Raw genomic sequence first — 16570 nt, 5'->3', positions numbered from 1 at the left:
CTGCCACAGTAAGATGGTTTTACTGTCCTTATTAGTGTCTTCAAATTATATGGAATACTAACTACAGTCAGTTCTAACCCTTTTTTTCACAATACAGAGTGATGGCCCATGAGGAGATTGCCAGTGAGGATGCCTTCCCACTGGCAATTAAGTAAATCACCAGTGAGAAGGAATATTGGGAGATTAGTCACTTGCGGTAGTCGTGATTATCCGAGGGTGGCTGATCTCCCCATGGGCCATATGGGGCTAGTGTACACACTGATATCTTCCTCTTTACAGTAATGTGTAATGGCAAAGCAGACTCGGCTTGGTCACACACCTGAGCAGCTCTATATAGAGAGGAAATACTCTATATAGAGAGGAAATATCTCAAACAAAGGTCAGATTTGCACCTAGCTAAGAAGCCGGGAACAAATAATTTGTAAAGCCTTTAGCTCTGTTTTTTTACCTATTCTTCCATCTGAGACAAATAAGCAAGAAATATACACGTCTTGCTCCACTTAGAGAGCAGTTCTTCCTTTTTGTTACAATGCAGCTGATCACTTCTCTTATTTGTTACAACTACACATGAGTGGGAGTTTCTATACCTTGGCTAAAGTGTTATCTATTGAGAACAACAGAAGCAGTCATCTAAATATATCATATTCAACCCATATTTTATAGCAACAAGGTGCTACTGACTGCAACATTAGGAGAAAGGTACAGCAGTAGGAGAAGTCAAGCTGTGGCAGTTCAAACACACACACACACACACACTTAACGTATATGCATATTTCAGGAGTTCCCCCAAAGTGTATTCTAAATAGCTATTTCAAATAAAGGGCAAAAGTGCAAATCCCCTTGTTGACTTGATCATGGAAATCATCACAATCTTTCTGGAGAATTTAAATCCACAGTGTAACATGGGAATCAGAGCAATACTTGACATGGAAGTGGCGGGAGCCAGGTACTGTTTAAGGCAGGAGTTATGCCATACCTGTATTTTCTGCAAATTGGCTGATACTTCAGAAACACTTTGAGGGATATCAAAGCATTTGGCCGTTGTTACTTTGGCATTCACTAGCCACTGTTGGAAGTCTCGGAAGGCAGTGCGGAATCTTTGCTGCAACACTTGCTCCTTATTCTGACAACCTTTGGATGCTTGTAAACAAAGACTTGGAAAAAAATCATTTGTGGGTAAGTTGAAATTATTGAATTTCAGTAAACCAATAATTTTTGGCATAACAAAATTTAGATATAGAAGTGGTTTACAAATTCTACAATTCCATGCATACACTTAAATACAGCAAAGTCTAAAACTAAAGGCCAAAGAAAGCTATTTTTAATTTTGTTATTATATATATATTTATATAATAAGATCAAGATCATGTTTCGGGCAGAGCCCTTTCTCAAGTGACACATGCAGTGTGCTAACACCATTAACCATTAAATTCACTGCAGTTTTCAAATGCTGCCTCTGGAGCTGTTTGATTCCTTTTCGCCTTTTGATCTTATGATATACTGTTGGGGTGGCTCACAGACACCTGGAATCTGCAGCCATATATTTTTGATTATTTGTGCTGAACTATAACCCAAATTTTTTTATATATATATTTATTTATTTACCCTTTTACTATAATCCAGCAATACAACTGTATTGGCTGGGCACAGATAATTAATTTGGCTTATTTATAATTGCCAGTGGGGTTTCCAATGAAAATATACCCCACAGTCCCGAATCACTGAGTGCAAATTTTATTCAATGTACCTGTTATACTCCTTAATTAAAGAAGAAACCTTTGCAGAGTAAATGCTCAGATCCTTTGAAAACCTGCAGAGGTCATTGAGCTTAGTCTTCAGCTCATCTGTAACATGTTCAGCATCATTTAGGGCAGTAAGGACATCCTGTAATCAGACAAATTTGAAAAGATTTGTAATATTCAGTACAGCAGTGATACTAGTAATAATAATGTTTGGTGCCTAAATAACATCAGTATGGTAAGAGTGTAGCAATGAAACCTTCCTGCCTCAATGTAGGATTTTGGGGGCCCTCCCAAAAAGTTACTTTTGCTAAGCTGGCCACTCTGCAGTGCATTAAATTGCCAAAGTGCCTGATATTCTTAGTAAGGGCAGTTCACATTTCTGTTGCAATGCTGACAAATAGCGACTTCTATTTGTGCATTTGGGGAACTGAAGCACCACATAGATTTCAAGGAGAGCTGATGCTTAACAAAAGAATTAGGGTAAAAATGCTGTACATAATGTTTTGGGCTTCTGTACCAGTCCAAGGCAGCCACAGCCCTTTAGCAGGGATGATCTGCGCCTCCAAAGATGCCCCCAGTAGCTCCCCATCTTCTTATCTGCTGATTCACTGCACATTCTCTGTGCTACTGTCACTTACCTGAGCTTAGGGGCTGACTCACAATATACTGCATATACATAATATAAATGTCACAGTACAAGGCTGATTAGTAATTATTTCAAATTTGCATTAAATGACAGCACCGAAACTAGTGTTGATAAGCAGCCCTGTGGCATCAGCTTTTATGATACACAAACCTTATGTTCTGCTTCCAACATCATCCAAGATGGTGATCTTCTGTGACAACTGTAAGGACCTGGATTATTTCTACTATAGAGATGCTGGACCTTTACTGGTGCATAAGTATTTAAAATATGGTATTTGTAGACATATTTCATTTCATTCATTCATTTCAAGGGATTAGTTCTTTAATCAGATTGTGCTTCATTATTTAAACACTTAAAAGGATAACAGATGTATACCAGCACATAAAAGTGTTTAAATAGGTGAAAAGAATGCCTTACATTGCCATAATTTTGTACTGAACATTTGAAACCATAAAAGGAATTGTGACTGTGTTTTACTGAAGAACAGGAAGAAAATGTTTGCCAAATTGCTTATGCAGGAGTGGTGCTGATCCTTTAAACATGTTGCATAAAGTTTTACTAATGACCCTTTGAATAAGACCATTGTGTATCAGTTACTATTGTACTATCACAAACAGCAGGTTACAATCATTGTAAAATTTAACTCCACTGATTATTTGTAGAAATATAACTTGTTTTCTTCATGTAAAGGAATCACAGACAATCAGCTATATCTACACTTTTAACAATTTAGAGGTCATTCTGAATATGCTGTATATTGCTGTAATGTATATTATTACTGCAAGCACGTTCATAATACAGCAACTTGTGTTTAACCTTTACTGTTCCTTTAGCATTGAACACAATTTTATTTTGTAGAAAAATCAACTAAGGTTTTTCTTTATCTAATTATAAGCAGCTTTCCAACTTGCATTTCAGAGCTTTCATATAAATGCTGGCAATGGATACACTAGGTTGTTACTAAGGGTGCATAAGTCAGACCCTTTTGCAGCTCCCAAAACCCACAAGCAGGCTTTTGGTGTCACTGGTGCTGGTACTTGTACGTCAACAACAACAAAAGCATGACAAGTTGGGCACCATTGCTATTAAAATGTGCTATTGTCTGAATCTTGTCCTGTTGTTGGTTTACAATAAAAGGCTACTATGCCTTTTATTGCCTACACTTTCTAGTAAAATCAACTGCTCCGAATGGCTCCAGTATGTGTAGGGTCCATTTATTAAAACTGCCTAAAGGACAGCTCTGTGTAGATAACTGTATTTTACACTTTTTAAAATATTTCGGGGGTCTCTGGAAGAGAGAGCTATGATCTTTGTTGAGCATGTGGCAAACATTTAAGAGACCTACAAAAACAGATAACAATTGGAAGCAACAGGAAGCTCAGGACTATAAGGAAGTAAGAACATAACAGTAGTGTAGGGGAACTAATAGTATTTAAAGCATACCTTTTGCCGGTGCCACTGCTCCACTATTTCCTTGTCTGTGTCTTTCCCTTCCCCTTGATTCAGCTTCTGGGTCCATTTCTCAAGAAAAAAGCTAAAGTCCTGGATTGCATCTTCCAGTTTAGAGACCTGATTTGAAAATTCTTGCTCTGAGATGGCCATTTGGTTTAAAAGACCATCCAAAGCCTTCTGACTGTGGCATATGCTGTCCTCCCATTGCTTCCAGTCTGCCTGCAGGCTGTGGATTTCATTGTCCATTTGCTCACAGCCACTGTCAGTTGTGTTCTGCTTTACTGCTGGGGAGAGGGTTTCTATTCTGCTTAGGCGTTCAGCTCCGGTCTGTCTGGAATCCATCAGCTCCTGTAATGGAAAAAAAAATCCTTGCTATAGCAACAAATGTTGTTTTTAGTTTCAGAGAAGAAGTGTTACTTACAAAGATTTGCAGGAAGAGGCCTTAACAAATGTAGCTAAGCCCATTGTTAGTAATATAAATTGCTGATCATGTTACTAGTGCAGCACAAAGTACACTTGGTTAAACCCAAACAATAAATACAAAGGGATATTCCGTAATTTATCATGGGCTATAAAGCAAAAACTATTTTTGTTTAACTTTTTATAGGTTTGTCTCTAACATGTACTTCCCATATACTTTCTTCAGCACAACTACTTGTGGAAATGGAACCCTCCTTCACTGTGTATCTGTATTATTTACATATAAATTCTGTGCCCATTGCATTGGCTGATGTAAGCCTGCGTCTTAATAACTAATAAGTGCTACTGCCAAAGTTTTATGGGAGCACAACATATATATCCCTGTATTTATTTAGCACCATAGATGTAGGCAAAAATGAGTTTGTCCCATTGTATTACAAATAATTAGAAAGCATTATATTTATGTCAGTGAGAGATTGGCAGCTACAGAAGATTCTCAGATTTATATGCAAAGATGTGTGGCAATCCCTCCTCTCCTGGAATTTAATTTAGCACCACAGGCACAATAACATGTATTATGCCCTTTTCTGTGTCTAATTAATAAAAATAAATAGAATATAAACCATTTTAATATGTCCCTGTAAGACCCCTGTGATGTTTAGCCTCTGCACTCATCTTTACTTATACAGTTTCCAAAAAAGTTTGCCAACCTTAATTTTGGTAAGTTTTTTCTGTATGGCAGGTACATCTCCGGAAGCATCGGACCAGCGATGTAGCTCCTCTTTGGCTGAGTGAAGCCAATCAGTGAATTCATGCACAGCATCAAGGTACATAAGGTGATCCTTCACTATATCTTCAACTTTCCTCATCTTCTCCTTCAGAGAAAATATAAATCAACAGGGGTTTGTATATGTTGTAACAGAACATATAGTGACACTGAGAGTTCACAAAATGCAGTGGGAATAATACATTTCTGATTAAATGCGCTTCTTATGATGATATCTTAAAATCGATTCTACTTATCCTGTCACACATACAGAATGATCTAGTTATGGTTAATTTATTCTATTCTAGGAACGCACTGATCCAAATATAAAATCTCCCAAAAAAAAAAACCTGAACCAAATCCAAAATGTTATTTGCATATGCAAATAAATAAGTAATGCACAATACCCTTCTAAAAATTCCATAGGAATTAATAAAAAATGGATGAATTTTCCTGAGATGAGTTCCAATTTCACATTCTAATAAATCTGCCCTTCCAATGTACTGATGAATTACCTTAGCAACTGTCAAGATGTCATTAAAGTGTGTTCTTAGCTCATTCTGAACTGAATCGGAGAAGGCATCATCCTCAGTCCTCTGGTGGAGTTCCTTTGCCTTTTCAATTAGATGATGTAACGTAGTTGAGTGATCCTCTATATCAGATACAATTGCCTGTATGTAATCTAGCAGGGTGAACTTTTCCTTTAAGCCATTCTGTGGCTGAACAGGTTGTTCTAGTTTCTGGTCAGTCATCTCTAGCCACAGCTCCAACTGAGTTTTCCTCTCTGTATACTCATTCCATTGACCGAGGATGGCTTCTAGACCACTGTATTATAAAGCACACAGTTACAAGCTACTCATAAAATCTGATCTTAATGTTTTTTTCTAAATCATTAACCATAAATAATAAACGCTGAAATTTTGGCTATTTTGTTTAACTTACATGGTAAAGGTACAATACTATGGAGAAGCACATTAAAAAATAAAACAAAAAGTGTTTGCAGGGTAACAAGAAACTTGAGCAGACAGAATTAATATCCTGTGTACCAGCATGGCAAAATTATGGTCTAAAAGCACCTCAAAGTTAGCCCACGGAACTTTATATGGAATTTATGTGTTTATACACATGCACATGGGTGAACACATTATCAAGTAAAGTATAGGTATGGGACTTATGGGGACGTCTGGTTATCCAAAATGCTTGCCATCAATAAGGGGTAATTATATCTTAGTTAGGATCAAGTACATAGTACTGGTTTATTATTACAGAGAAAAGAGAAATCATTTTTTTTTTAAATTTCTGTATATTGGGTTTCCGGATAAGGGATCCCATACCTGTACCGTACTGTACTTCCTCATTCCAACATTGCAAATGATATTAAGAAAAAGAACTGTGCTTCTGTTACATAAAGCCATGCCTTTTTCTGCTTTAAAACATATGGGGTTCCATATAAGTGATGTGGACTAGATGCACAAGTAACACTGTGTCCATCTACATTTACATTTTTACAATAATGGGCAGATTCATCAACATGTGAGTTTAGAGCTTAATACATAAAAACTCATCCACGTTCTATTAATACCTATGGGATTTCAGAACCATATTTATCAGTGGGTGAAAGTTAAAATTTACCATTTGATCAATACGCTTCTAAAAATCCCATAGGAATGAAACGAATGTGGGTGAGTTTTTATGTATTAAGCTCTAAACTCAAATTTGATAAATCTGCCCCTAAATGTTATTCAGTGCTGGTTATCACTGATCCCTCGTATCTACTGAAATGGTAAAAAAAACTATTTTGTTTCTTAAATAACATACCTTAAACAATGAGTTGCTGTGTTATTGACAGTCCCCCAAACATCCATCAATGTCTGAAGCTGCATCTGAATGACCATCTGACCATCTTTGTTGCTGCTCTTCATGGCCTGTTCTCCTTTACCAATGGCTAAATTCAACTTGACTTCCCCTTCTCCTTTAACTAGAAGCATTTCCTATCCAAGATCAAAGGCAAACATTTTTGATACATTTCTGAACTGATAAATACATGATCAAACCACAAAAATATGGTAAATGTGAGCAGTTGGCTACTTTTTTTCCAACTAACCCTGGCTTTCTCTTGAATGACAGTATGCCTCCTTTTTCAACACTAGTTAACTGCATGTTCAACCTAAATTAACTATTTATCTATCTATGGTTTGTGAAAATTGAAGCAAAACCCCTGACCACTGAGAAGCTTCTGTGTAATAAGTAGCTCCTTATCTAAAAAGCTGCAGCTGGGGGAAGGGAGGGTTTGGTTTATACAGAGGGCTGTTAAATGGGCTGCTCATTGATTTGATTGCGCTCCTATGAACAGGAAGAACAATGTGACTTTTCTTTCAGATTTAGATTTTGCCCTATTTAGCACATGAACAAAAATCATTATATTACAAAAATCATACATATTTCCTGATTAATTTGTTGACCTACTTGCAACTAATGTTCAAAAAGGAGGGGTATATTACTGATTTAATATATTTTAGTTGGTCATTAAAACAAATAACCTATTTAAATCATAATTATAAGTTAATTACCATTACAAAGAATGCTGTCAGCATACATTTAGCATTGTATAATAAAATGTATAGAGATCCTACTTTCTGAACTACATAAAGTCTGCAGAGAAATACCTCTAATAAAAGCAAAATGGCTAACATGGAAAGTGATATCAATTTGTACACTGATAATTTGGTTTGCTTTATATGTTGCTTGTTTTCGTATTGAAGACGTGTTCACTTGCACTGTTTTTTATTAGCCACATCATCATTATTTTACCCCTTATTCACCTGAACTTGTAAAAGGCGTTTCTCCAGAGTACTTTTACTGCCCACTGTACTTTCTGTAGTAATCAGTTTGTCTTGCATATCCTTCAGCCATGACCATGTAGTCTGTAGGGCTTCTTCAAATATCTGATGATCCTGCAGAGCCACTTGACATATTCTCAACTTCTCTTTGATTGTTTTTAGCAAATTTTGATAACTTGTATGGAGCTGAGAGGCGAGACGCACTTCTTGCCCGCCACCAAGCCCATCTTCATTCAAAGTTTGAGCACGTTGTGAAAGTCTGTCAAATGATTCTCTAAAACCAGCATAAACATAATATTCTCAGTACTGAGTACTTTAATTAAAAAAAAACAAAAAAAAAAACAACCTTTTGATTATTCTTGTGAATTAAAAATAAAAATAACCATAATCTGCAAAGTCAATGACCTACGTAGTTTTCTGTTTTATACTGAACATTTAAGACTCTTCCGTCATATTCTGAAGATTTTTGACATTTTATTTTTACAATATAATTCACAAAAATTACAGAGAAAGGCTTGTCTACACATTTATGTTTGTAGTGTAAAAATAACTCTTTATGAAACCCATATAGTGCCTGCATTGTCTGGGCCAAATTGTACCCTTTCCATACATTGGTAGAAACATCATTAATGATTTTACACATGAGACCTCCACCTATTATGGGGAGCCAACATGGTTTTTGTTGCAATCTTTCAGTAATATTAATCTTCTAAAATAAAGAATATGTCTAGCCCTAGGTGAAATTTCAAAAGTAAATATAAAAAAATCTGTTTGCGCTTCTGAAAAACAGATTTTAAGCAGGATTCTGCTAGAAAAGAAGCTCTATTAACTGATGTGTTTTTAAAAAAACATGTTTTCCCTTTAAAAAAAATAATATACTTATAGCATTCTAGAATGAAGTGGTAATAAAATCACTACCTTGAAGCAAGTAATTCTTCCAAAAAGTTTTCCACTTTTTGTATTTCATTTTTCTTTTCAGGGATGTGCTGCTTGCTTTCACCGAGAGTTTCTGTTCTTAATCGTTCTTCCAGTTCATGAATCCACAAGCTCAGCTTCTTGTGTTGATCCTCAAAACTGTGATTAAAGTTAAGTTTGTTACTGTACATAGACATACAGCTACAACTATTAAAACAATACTGCGACTTCACAGCAAAAAATAACAGAGATTATAATCTAAACTTTAGACTGGTATGGTGGGTGAAGGGGGAGACCAGTAGGTTCATTGAGGTTACAGGTTATTGTTTCTTAGAAGATGAAGATGGCATGACATAATAATAATGAGTAGATAGCTGGGCAGTACAAAGTATCTTTTTTCCCAGAATTTCCCCTGAAAAAATAATGTATTACAAGAGAGTGATTGGAACATTGATATTTGGCCGCTGCCCTAATATGGAGACCAAGAGGGTTATTTTATCTAGTATACAAAAATGTCTGGTTGTAAATGTGAAACCAACAGATATTACTGCTTATAATGAAAGGAGCTTTTGAGACAGGTGGGCTTCACTTTCCAAAAATATGAATGGAAAAAATGTATAATAGTTGCCAGTAAGAAAAGAAAATATGCCCAAATAACAACAGACCCACCTTCCCAGCTCAGAGATACAGTCTTCAAGAGCCTGCTTGTCTTTAAGGCACTGTTTTTTGAAGCTCTGGAAGTCTTTCTGTGCTTTGGCGATCTGTTCCTGGATACTGACCATAACAGGTTTGGGCAAACAAAAATAAAGTTTTTCTCCTTCCTCCAAGGCAACATCCAATTTACTTTCACCTTCAGTGATTGAATCCAAAATTCCCTTTGTAAATAAATATGAAACATTACTGTATTATTAGAAGAATCAGGTACACAATTAGGAATAAAATGCAGAATATATGATGATATACCTGCATATGTTGTATTTTGCCTTCCAGTGTTCTGCTATCTCCAGACCAGTCAGAATACTCTCTCACCCCTGACTTCACACCTTCAAACCATTCTTCAAATTCACGCATGGATTCTTAACAAAAACATTAAATGCAATTCATTGGAAGAAAAAAACAACAATCTTGGATATTTTAATAATTTAACCCCTTTCTACAGTGGTTATGTTTTTGTTGGCTATTCTCATTGGCAAGTGAGCATTAACAGTTTTATTGCTTTTGTCCAATTTTTTGCATGATATTTTACACGAGTTAAAGAGGGTCCTACCCAAAATAGCTTCCTCTCTTCTCATGATTGCACATGATTAATCATACTTGATATGTTATTAAAGTTCCTTCATAAACAACAGGGATCATTAACCACATGGAAAGCAGGGTGAACATTACAATAAATAGGCAGATTCTGCCATTTCTGTGCACCTTGCAAGTCACTACACTCAATTTAGAGTGCAGAGACCTGTGGCCACCCCTACGAATACAGCACTGATGCATTTGGGGTTGATGTTTTCCCCCTCCCCATTCCGTATTCCGCTGCAATGAGCTTTTTAGCAAAAGAAACACAGGATTTCTTGTGTCCTTTTTTGTAAACATGTTCTTATGGTATCTGACTTCCTCTCTCAGAATAATCCTTCATTCCCAGGGCCAGAGTCTGCACAGCTCTCTCCTGCTTCCCCCTCCCATAAGAATTCATAAAATTCACTCCCCCCCACCCTTAGGAATGTGTAATCTGAGCTATAACAGCTAGACTGCAAGCAGGAAGCTATGGAGACCAAGCTAAAATGTCAGATGCAATCTTGAACAAACCAAAAAAGCTTCTAGGGCCATTAAATCAGGTATGAAAAAGCTTTATGCGAATAAATATAGTGTTCTAGGTGGCACTAATGACAAATGTGATAAATCTATTGGCAGTAAAATGCCACAATAACTTTCCTTCTCCTTTAAGAGGACAGGTGAGATTGAGTGCTGTGGTGACCAACTTAGTGAACAAATACACCTGGTGTGCCATTAGATAAACAAAAATATATAATATCTGATATTATAATGATATGCAAACAGGTGATTAATATTTTTACATCAGCATACACAGTACCTATATTTTCCTACTACTGAGTAATGTAAATAATGATGACATGCTGTACCATAAAATCGTTTTTCTAATGTGTCCTGAAGGTTGGTTTGTGATCTCAAGCAAAGTTGGTTTGCTGCTTCGTACTTCTTTATCAGAGCAGTGACAGATCCCCCCAAGGTTTCAAGTTCCATGGAACGATATTTACGACACAAACTGTTAAGATTCTCTTGAGTGGTGTCAATGCTGCTCTGCTGGGTTTGGAGCTCCATTTGTATATCCTGCATTAGTAATCAAAGACCAGAGTACCAAATTATCAAATTATACCATACATCTGCTTTCAATCCCTTTTATTGCAAATTTCTTGCAGTAAGTTGTTTCCTACTAATGTCTGCAGTTAATATTGCTTTGTATTTTCTTACTGTAGGTCATTTAATACAAGGTGACCTCATGTCAATACAGACACGTCAACATGCAGCAATTAAACTCCGTCAAACTGTTTCCCTAAACTAAACTTGCAGGTGTGTGAATATGAAGTGGATTCTGAGCTTTCCATCACTGCATATCTGTTATACTACTATAAGAGAGGTATTCCATACTGCATCCACTGATAGAATTCTCCATTGATTTTAGAACTAGTACAATCTATATATGATTAGAAAGGAACCAGGACACACTGAATTGTGTTGGGCATGGGTTGAAGCAGGTCATGTATGGGTAAATATGGCCTCATATCTGATTTAGTGTGCCCTTTCTGATGATACCAGATAGGACAGTAACTGATCTACCAATAAACCAGGGTTTGTGTGTGTGTGTAAGTGAAAGTGGTTATTATTTGTGAAAGTGGTTAACCATTTGCAGTCACACACACATCACATGCCCTGGGAGTACTTGAAAATATTATTAGTAGCCCAAATATTTTATTCAGTTGTAAACATAAATAACATTGAGAGCCTATTTGTTAGTGTTTCAGTTCATGAATGTCCTGGCAGTGATACTGACAAAGCAGCAAATGCATTAACAAGCCATACTCCCTTTTGGCTAATAGCATGCTGGATATATCAGTGAAATCTTGCAAGGTCAACATGCACATAATTGTCTCTTGGTGTATAACAATTGCTCTACTTATGCTGCAAGCAATATGGCCAAAATTAATTGTATTTTGGCAAGTACTGTTTTCCTATGACATATCCAGTAGTATATTATATTCTTGCATTTTGTCTCAGCAACTTGAGAAGTATAATTTACATACATCATGTATGGAATCTATAATCTGGAATGACTGGGACTTGAGAAGCACCATGGTGAGCACATCATTAAAAAAAATAAAAATAATAACAAACCAATAGGACTGTTTTGCCTTCAACATGAATTTTTGATTAGTTATCATCAGGTTCATGGTACTGGCATAATATTAAAGACAAATAAGAAATTCAAATGAGGAACAATTTTCTTTAACTAGGACACCATGGTAAATTAAAATCCTCTATATTGGATAACAGATATGGATAACAGATCTCAAACCTACACAAAGTTCTAAAATACCCAAACTTTAGAATCACATAAGCAGCAGCAGTTAATAAAACTAAGGGGCCCATTTACTTACTCACGAACGGGCCGAATGCGTCCGATTGCGTTTTTTTCGTAATGATCGGTATTTTGCGATTTTTTCGGAAAATTATCGCGACTTTTTCGTTACCAATACGATTTTTGCGGAAAAACGCGAGTTTTTCGTAGCCATTCCGAAAGTTGCGATTTTTTCGTAGCGTTAAAACTTGCGCAAAAAGTTGCGATTTTTTCGTAGTGTTAAAACTTGCGCAAAATGTCGCGCCTTTTAAGTTTTAACGCTATGAAAAAAGCGCAAGTTTTAACGCTACGAAAAAATCGCAACTTTCGGAATGCCTACGAAAAACTCGCGTTTTTTCGCGCAAATCGTATTGGTAACGAAAAAGTCGCGATAATTTACGAAAAGTCGTAAAGGCGCCGAAAAAATCGCAAAAAATACGAAAAAGTCGCAAAACGTTCGTTTCCAATCCGAATTTTTTCCATTCGGACTCGGATTCGACCCATAGTAAATGTGCCCCTAAAAGTTCAACAACATGTTTACCTTTAATTTCTTTAAGTCGTCCGGGTCCTGACTGTGTGCATATTTTAGAACGGATTCTTCAACTTTATTCAGCCAGTCAGTCATCTGACTGATGAATGTTTCCAGCTGCATCTTTTGTGCATTAAATTCCATCAGTGTTCCTCTGGCCATCTGAGACACTTCTTTAGCATGCTCTAATTTTTGTCTTAAATCTGCTTCCATGAACTGTAAAAGCAAAAAGGGAAATCCATTCTATAGAAACAATGGAACTATGAAAATATTCCATTAGCTTCAGTTTAGCATTGCCAAAAACACTGCAGACTTTAGTGCAGACAGGCTCAAATGCTTGTGTATATATCCTAAGGGAATTTACAGATTAGACTCTCACAGCCTAAAGTAAATTTGTGTTTCTTTAGCTTATGGCTACAAATGAATTACCTGGAGTTCTGTGGGAGGTTCCTGACTTTTGGTCAATTCCTTGAGCTCATAAACTTTCAAGTGAAATTCTTCCAGCTTCTGTCCTTTGTTACTGACTTCAGACTGAATCATCAGAGAGAAAACGTAGAATCATCCACAAGCCTCAAAAACCAGTTTACACAGTTTCCCAGAAATCCTTGATTTTGAGCCAGGCAGCATTCCCCATAATAAACTATGTTCTTAAATAATGAAACATTTTCCAAGAGATGGTTGTTAAAACCTAAGCTTGAAAGCATTTGCTATTCCAGCTTTTCTGCTCTAACATATAAAGAAATGTATGTACAGCACACTGTGTGGTGAGTTAATTTTAAAGGTTAATTTTAATGAACTATAAATAATGAATAAAATAATAAAATTATGAAGAAACACCTACAGAGCAGGTTGACGTATAAAAGGCGTTGCTAGGGATCAACTTTATACATTCTAATGGGGTTTCTGGGTTTTGTAAGGCAGGGATCCCCAATCTGTTTTACTTGTAAGCCACACTCAGATGTAAAAAGTGTTGGTGAGCCACACAAGCATAAAAAATTTCTTTGGGGATGCCAAATAAGGGCTGTAATTGGCTATTTGGTAGCCCCATATGGACTGCTAACATGCATAAAGCTTTGCTTGGAGTAAAACCATGTCTACGTGCTTCCAAAACTTTGGTTGGGGATCAATATGTATGAGAGAAACACTGAAACTTGTCCATGCACCTTTTGTGCACTTGGCAATGGAAGAAGTAGGGTAAAAACACACCAGAAGTTACAAACCTGAAAATCTTCAAGGCATGTTTTCATATGCTGGCTGTTGTTCAGGTTAGAGATGCTCTCGCTCATCTGGGAAATGGAGCTACTGGACCAATCATCAATCTCATCATTAATAAGCAGAACGTCTTCCCACAGTGTAAGGCTTACTCTTAGCCTTTCCAGGTTATCATCTATCCGCTCTAGTACCTGTTTGTGAAGAATAATCCCCAAAAATAGGTAAGTGAGCTATAATTGAGACTTTAAGAAGAAAAGCTCTTTTTTTTAACATTTAAAGAAAACACACTGACTGAATGATTTTTTATTTAATTGATAAACACGCCCATTAGTATCCCCAGGAAACTTCTAAAAGCTTATGTCAAATGGTTATACTCATTTTATGTTCATTAGGAATCGCCACCTACAGGGATGTTACCAGTATAATATACCAATATAAATGCTGTGAGTGTAGATTGCTAAATGGCTTTGTTTTAGACTATGGCTGTCCAGCTGGAAGCTGATAAACCAAATGCAGTCCCCAATATGATTTTTATGCCTGCCTATGTGCTCAAGGTCTTTGTTTAACATTATAGTTTTAAAATAACATATCCCTGACCATATGGTAAATGAAATGCCCACTTTTATTTAAAGCATTCTTCTAGACATTTGGGTTTACATAATGGTTTATTGCATCATGTAAAGGAATTTACCTTTTTCAACAATGTTTTTTTTAGTTTATGTCATTCTGTTTCCATCTAGAACACAGGTTTTGAAACTGTTGGCTACCCTTAAAACTGACATTTTTAGGACTATGAATAGAATAGAATAGTTTTTAGATTTTCAAGGCTTATTTAGTTCAGTCAGGAGGGTCAGCAAATTCAGAGCACCTACATCAAGCCACTTATCCATAGAGGAGTCCATGTCCTGTTTTATAGGTCTTGAGTCACATCCATGGACCCTTTTTAAATCCAAAAGGAGCTGTTTCCCTTTGTTGGTAAACTCATCCAATTCCTTCTGATTCTCACCAAGTTCATTCTTTGTAGATTCATGCTGGAAAGGCAAACAGTTATTTCATTTTTCATAACATTAAAAATAACTATTAGCTGATTTAATAAAGACATATTGAAGGGATACCCACAGAATTCTAAAATACCTGCAGTGCCATCCCCTGAACACAATATCCTGGAAATAGTACGTTTCCATAAAGCCAGAGAGATCACAGTTACTTTAATTATTTCCCAGAAATTATGACTTTTGGGGGACTGTAGCCCTTGTCATTTTCATTGTTCGATTTAAAAGTGACATGTGCCTTACTGGTTCGCTGCAGCAATTGACATAGATGTCATTGCACTTAACCATGCAAAATTCATAACAGGAGGAAGGAGAAAGGCAAGTAGAGAATATATATGATTAAAGAACACTGCCATATGGTTCTCTTAAAATACTCAATCCTGTGAGCTACAGACAGCACAATTCCTGTTAACTTTAATAGGAAATTACTTCCATGAGGAAATAGCAGATATAAGATTTCTCCCACATTACACTACTATAATAATACTATAATAAATTTTTTTAGACATAAACAAACCATTTTTTTAATACAGAGTAAATTTAATGAACCAAACTGGTTTGAAGGAAAAGGAAAGGTCGATTCACTGTAGAGTGAAAAGCTGAACTTTAACAAAAAAGTCATGTTTTTTTCGTAATAGGGTTTTTTATTGATTTTCAGATGTAAAGAAATAAAGGTAACAAATAAAAAGTCAAATAAAATAAGCAATACAAAAAATCTGTGTAAAAAAACCTCATCTTTTCGACTCTACTGCCCATGCACGGGAAATGCAACAATTCACCTATTACTGTGAACTTAATTTACAAAAAAAAATTTAAATTTCATTTCTCAATGCAGAATCATTTTTACCTTAGCTATAGTGCGCCGAATGTCTTCCTGGTCTTTTAGCATAGACTTGATGGTGATCATGTTCTCTGCATTTTCAATCAGTTTGATGATGGTAGCGTTTGAGTGTTGGTAGCCTTTCATCAGGTTAATCAGTTCTGAGCACTGCTCTTGGCTAAAATAAGAAGGAATCACTGACTGATCTTACATGTAGGCTATGCATTATTTTAGTATATCCAATATTATTATATTATTTAGAATGACAAAAAAGGATATGAATGTAGGGGACTAGTAATATGGCTTCTCAGGCAGTCCCCTAGATCTTAGCCAGCTAAGGGGTCCTTAGTTATAGAAGGGACCTAAGTTCCTGTTCTTGTGTTAAAGTATGTTTCTGGCAGTTCAGAAACTGGCCAGAGGGTGTCACTGTTTTAAGCTGAAGCACATACACTCTAGTCCTTTCAGAGAGATTCCACCTTAGCAGGCAAGGAGAATCAGACTGGAACCTAGGTTAAGTAAGGCCTAGTAAGTGTTAGGATATAAGC

At 36.2% G+C, this 16570-nt stretch overlaps 1 protein-coding gene across 6 annotated transcripts in view; it reads right to left on the bottom strand.

Moving 5' to 3' along the window:
- Positions 1–16570, bottom strand: part of syne1 (spectrin repeat containing, nuclear envelope 1) — a 244378-nt gene that overhangs the window by 108524 nt on the left and 119284 nt on the right. For all 6 annotated transcript variants that reach the window (NM_001127037.2, XM_018093792.2, XM_018093789.2 and 3 more), the window contains exons 41-56: positions 16053–16203; positions 15026–15184; positions 14162–14344; positions 13371–13472; positions 12954–13157; positions 10920–11127; positions 9745–9857; positions 9451–9656; positions 8785–8940; positions 7849–8140; positions 6845–7017; positions 5542–5851; positions 4971–5135; positions 3832–4188; positions 1748–1884; positions 977–1154 (exon numbers count right to left, since the gene is read on the bottom strand). In NM_001127037.2, the coding sequence (NP_001120509.2) occupies positions 977–1154; positions 1748–1884; positions 3832–4188; positions 4971–5135; positions 5542–5851; positions 6845–7017; positions 7849–8140; positions 8785–8940; positions 9451–9656; positions 9745–9857; positions 10920–11127; positions 12954–13157; positions 13371–13472; positions 14162–14344; positions 15026–15184; positions 16053–16203 (3094 nt within the window). The remainder of the gene's footprint in view (positions 1–976; positions 1155–1747; positions 1885–3831; positions 4189–4970; positions 5136–5541; positions 5852–6844; positions 7018–7848; positions 8141–8784; positions 8941–9450; positions 9657–9744; positions 9858–10919; positions 11128–12953; positions 13158–13370; positions 13473–14161; positions 14345–15025; positions 15185–16052; positions 16204–16570) is intronic.

Source organism: Xenopus tropicalis, chromosome 5 (genome assembly GCF_000004195.4).
Source record: "Xenopus tropicalis strain Nigerian chromosome 5, UCB_Xtro_10.0, whole genome shotgun sequence".
In the NCBI taxonomy this organism is placed as follows: domain Eukaryota; kingdom Metazoa; phylum Chordata; class Amphibia; order Anura; family Pipidae; genus Xenopus; species Xenopus tropicalis.
This window is presented reverse-complemented; position numbering and strand designations above follow the sequence as displayed.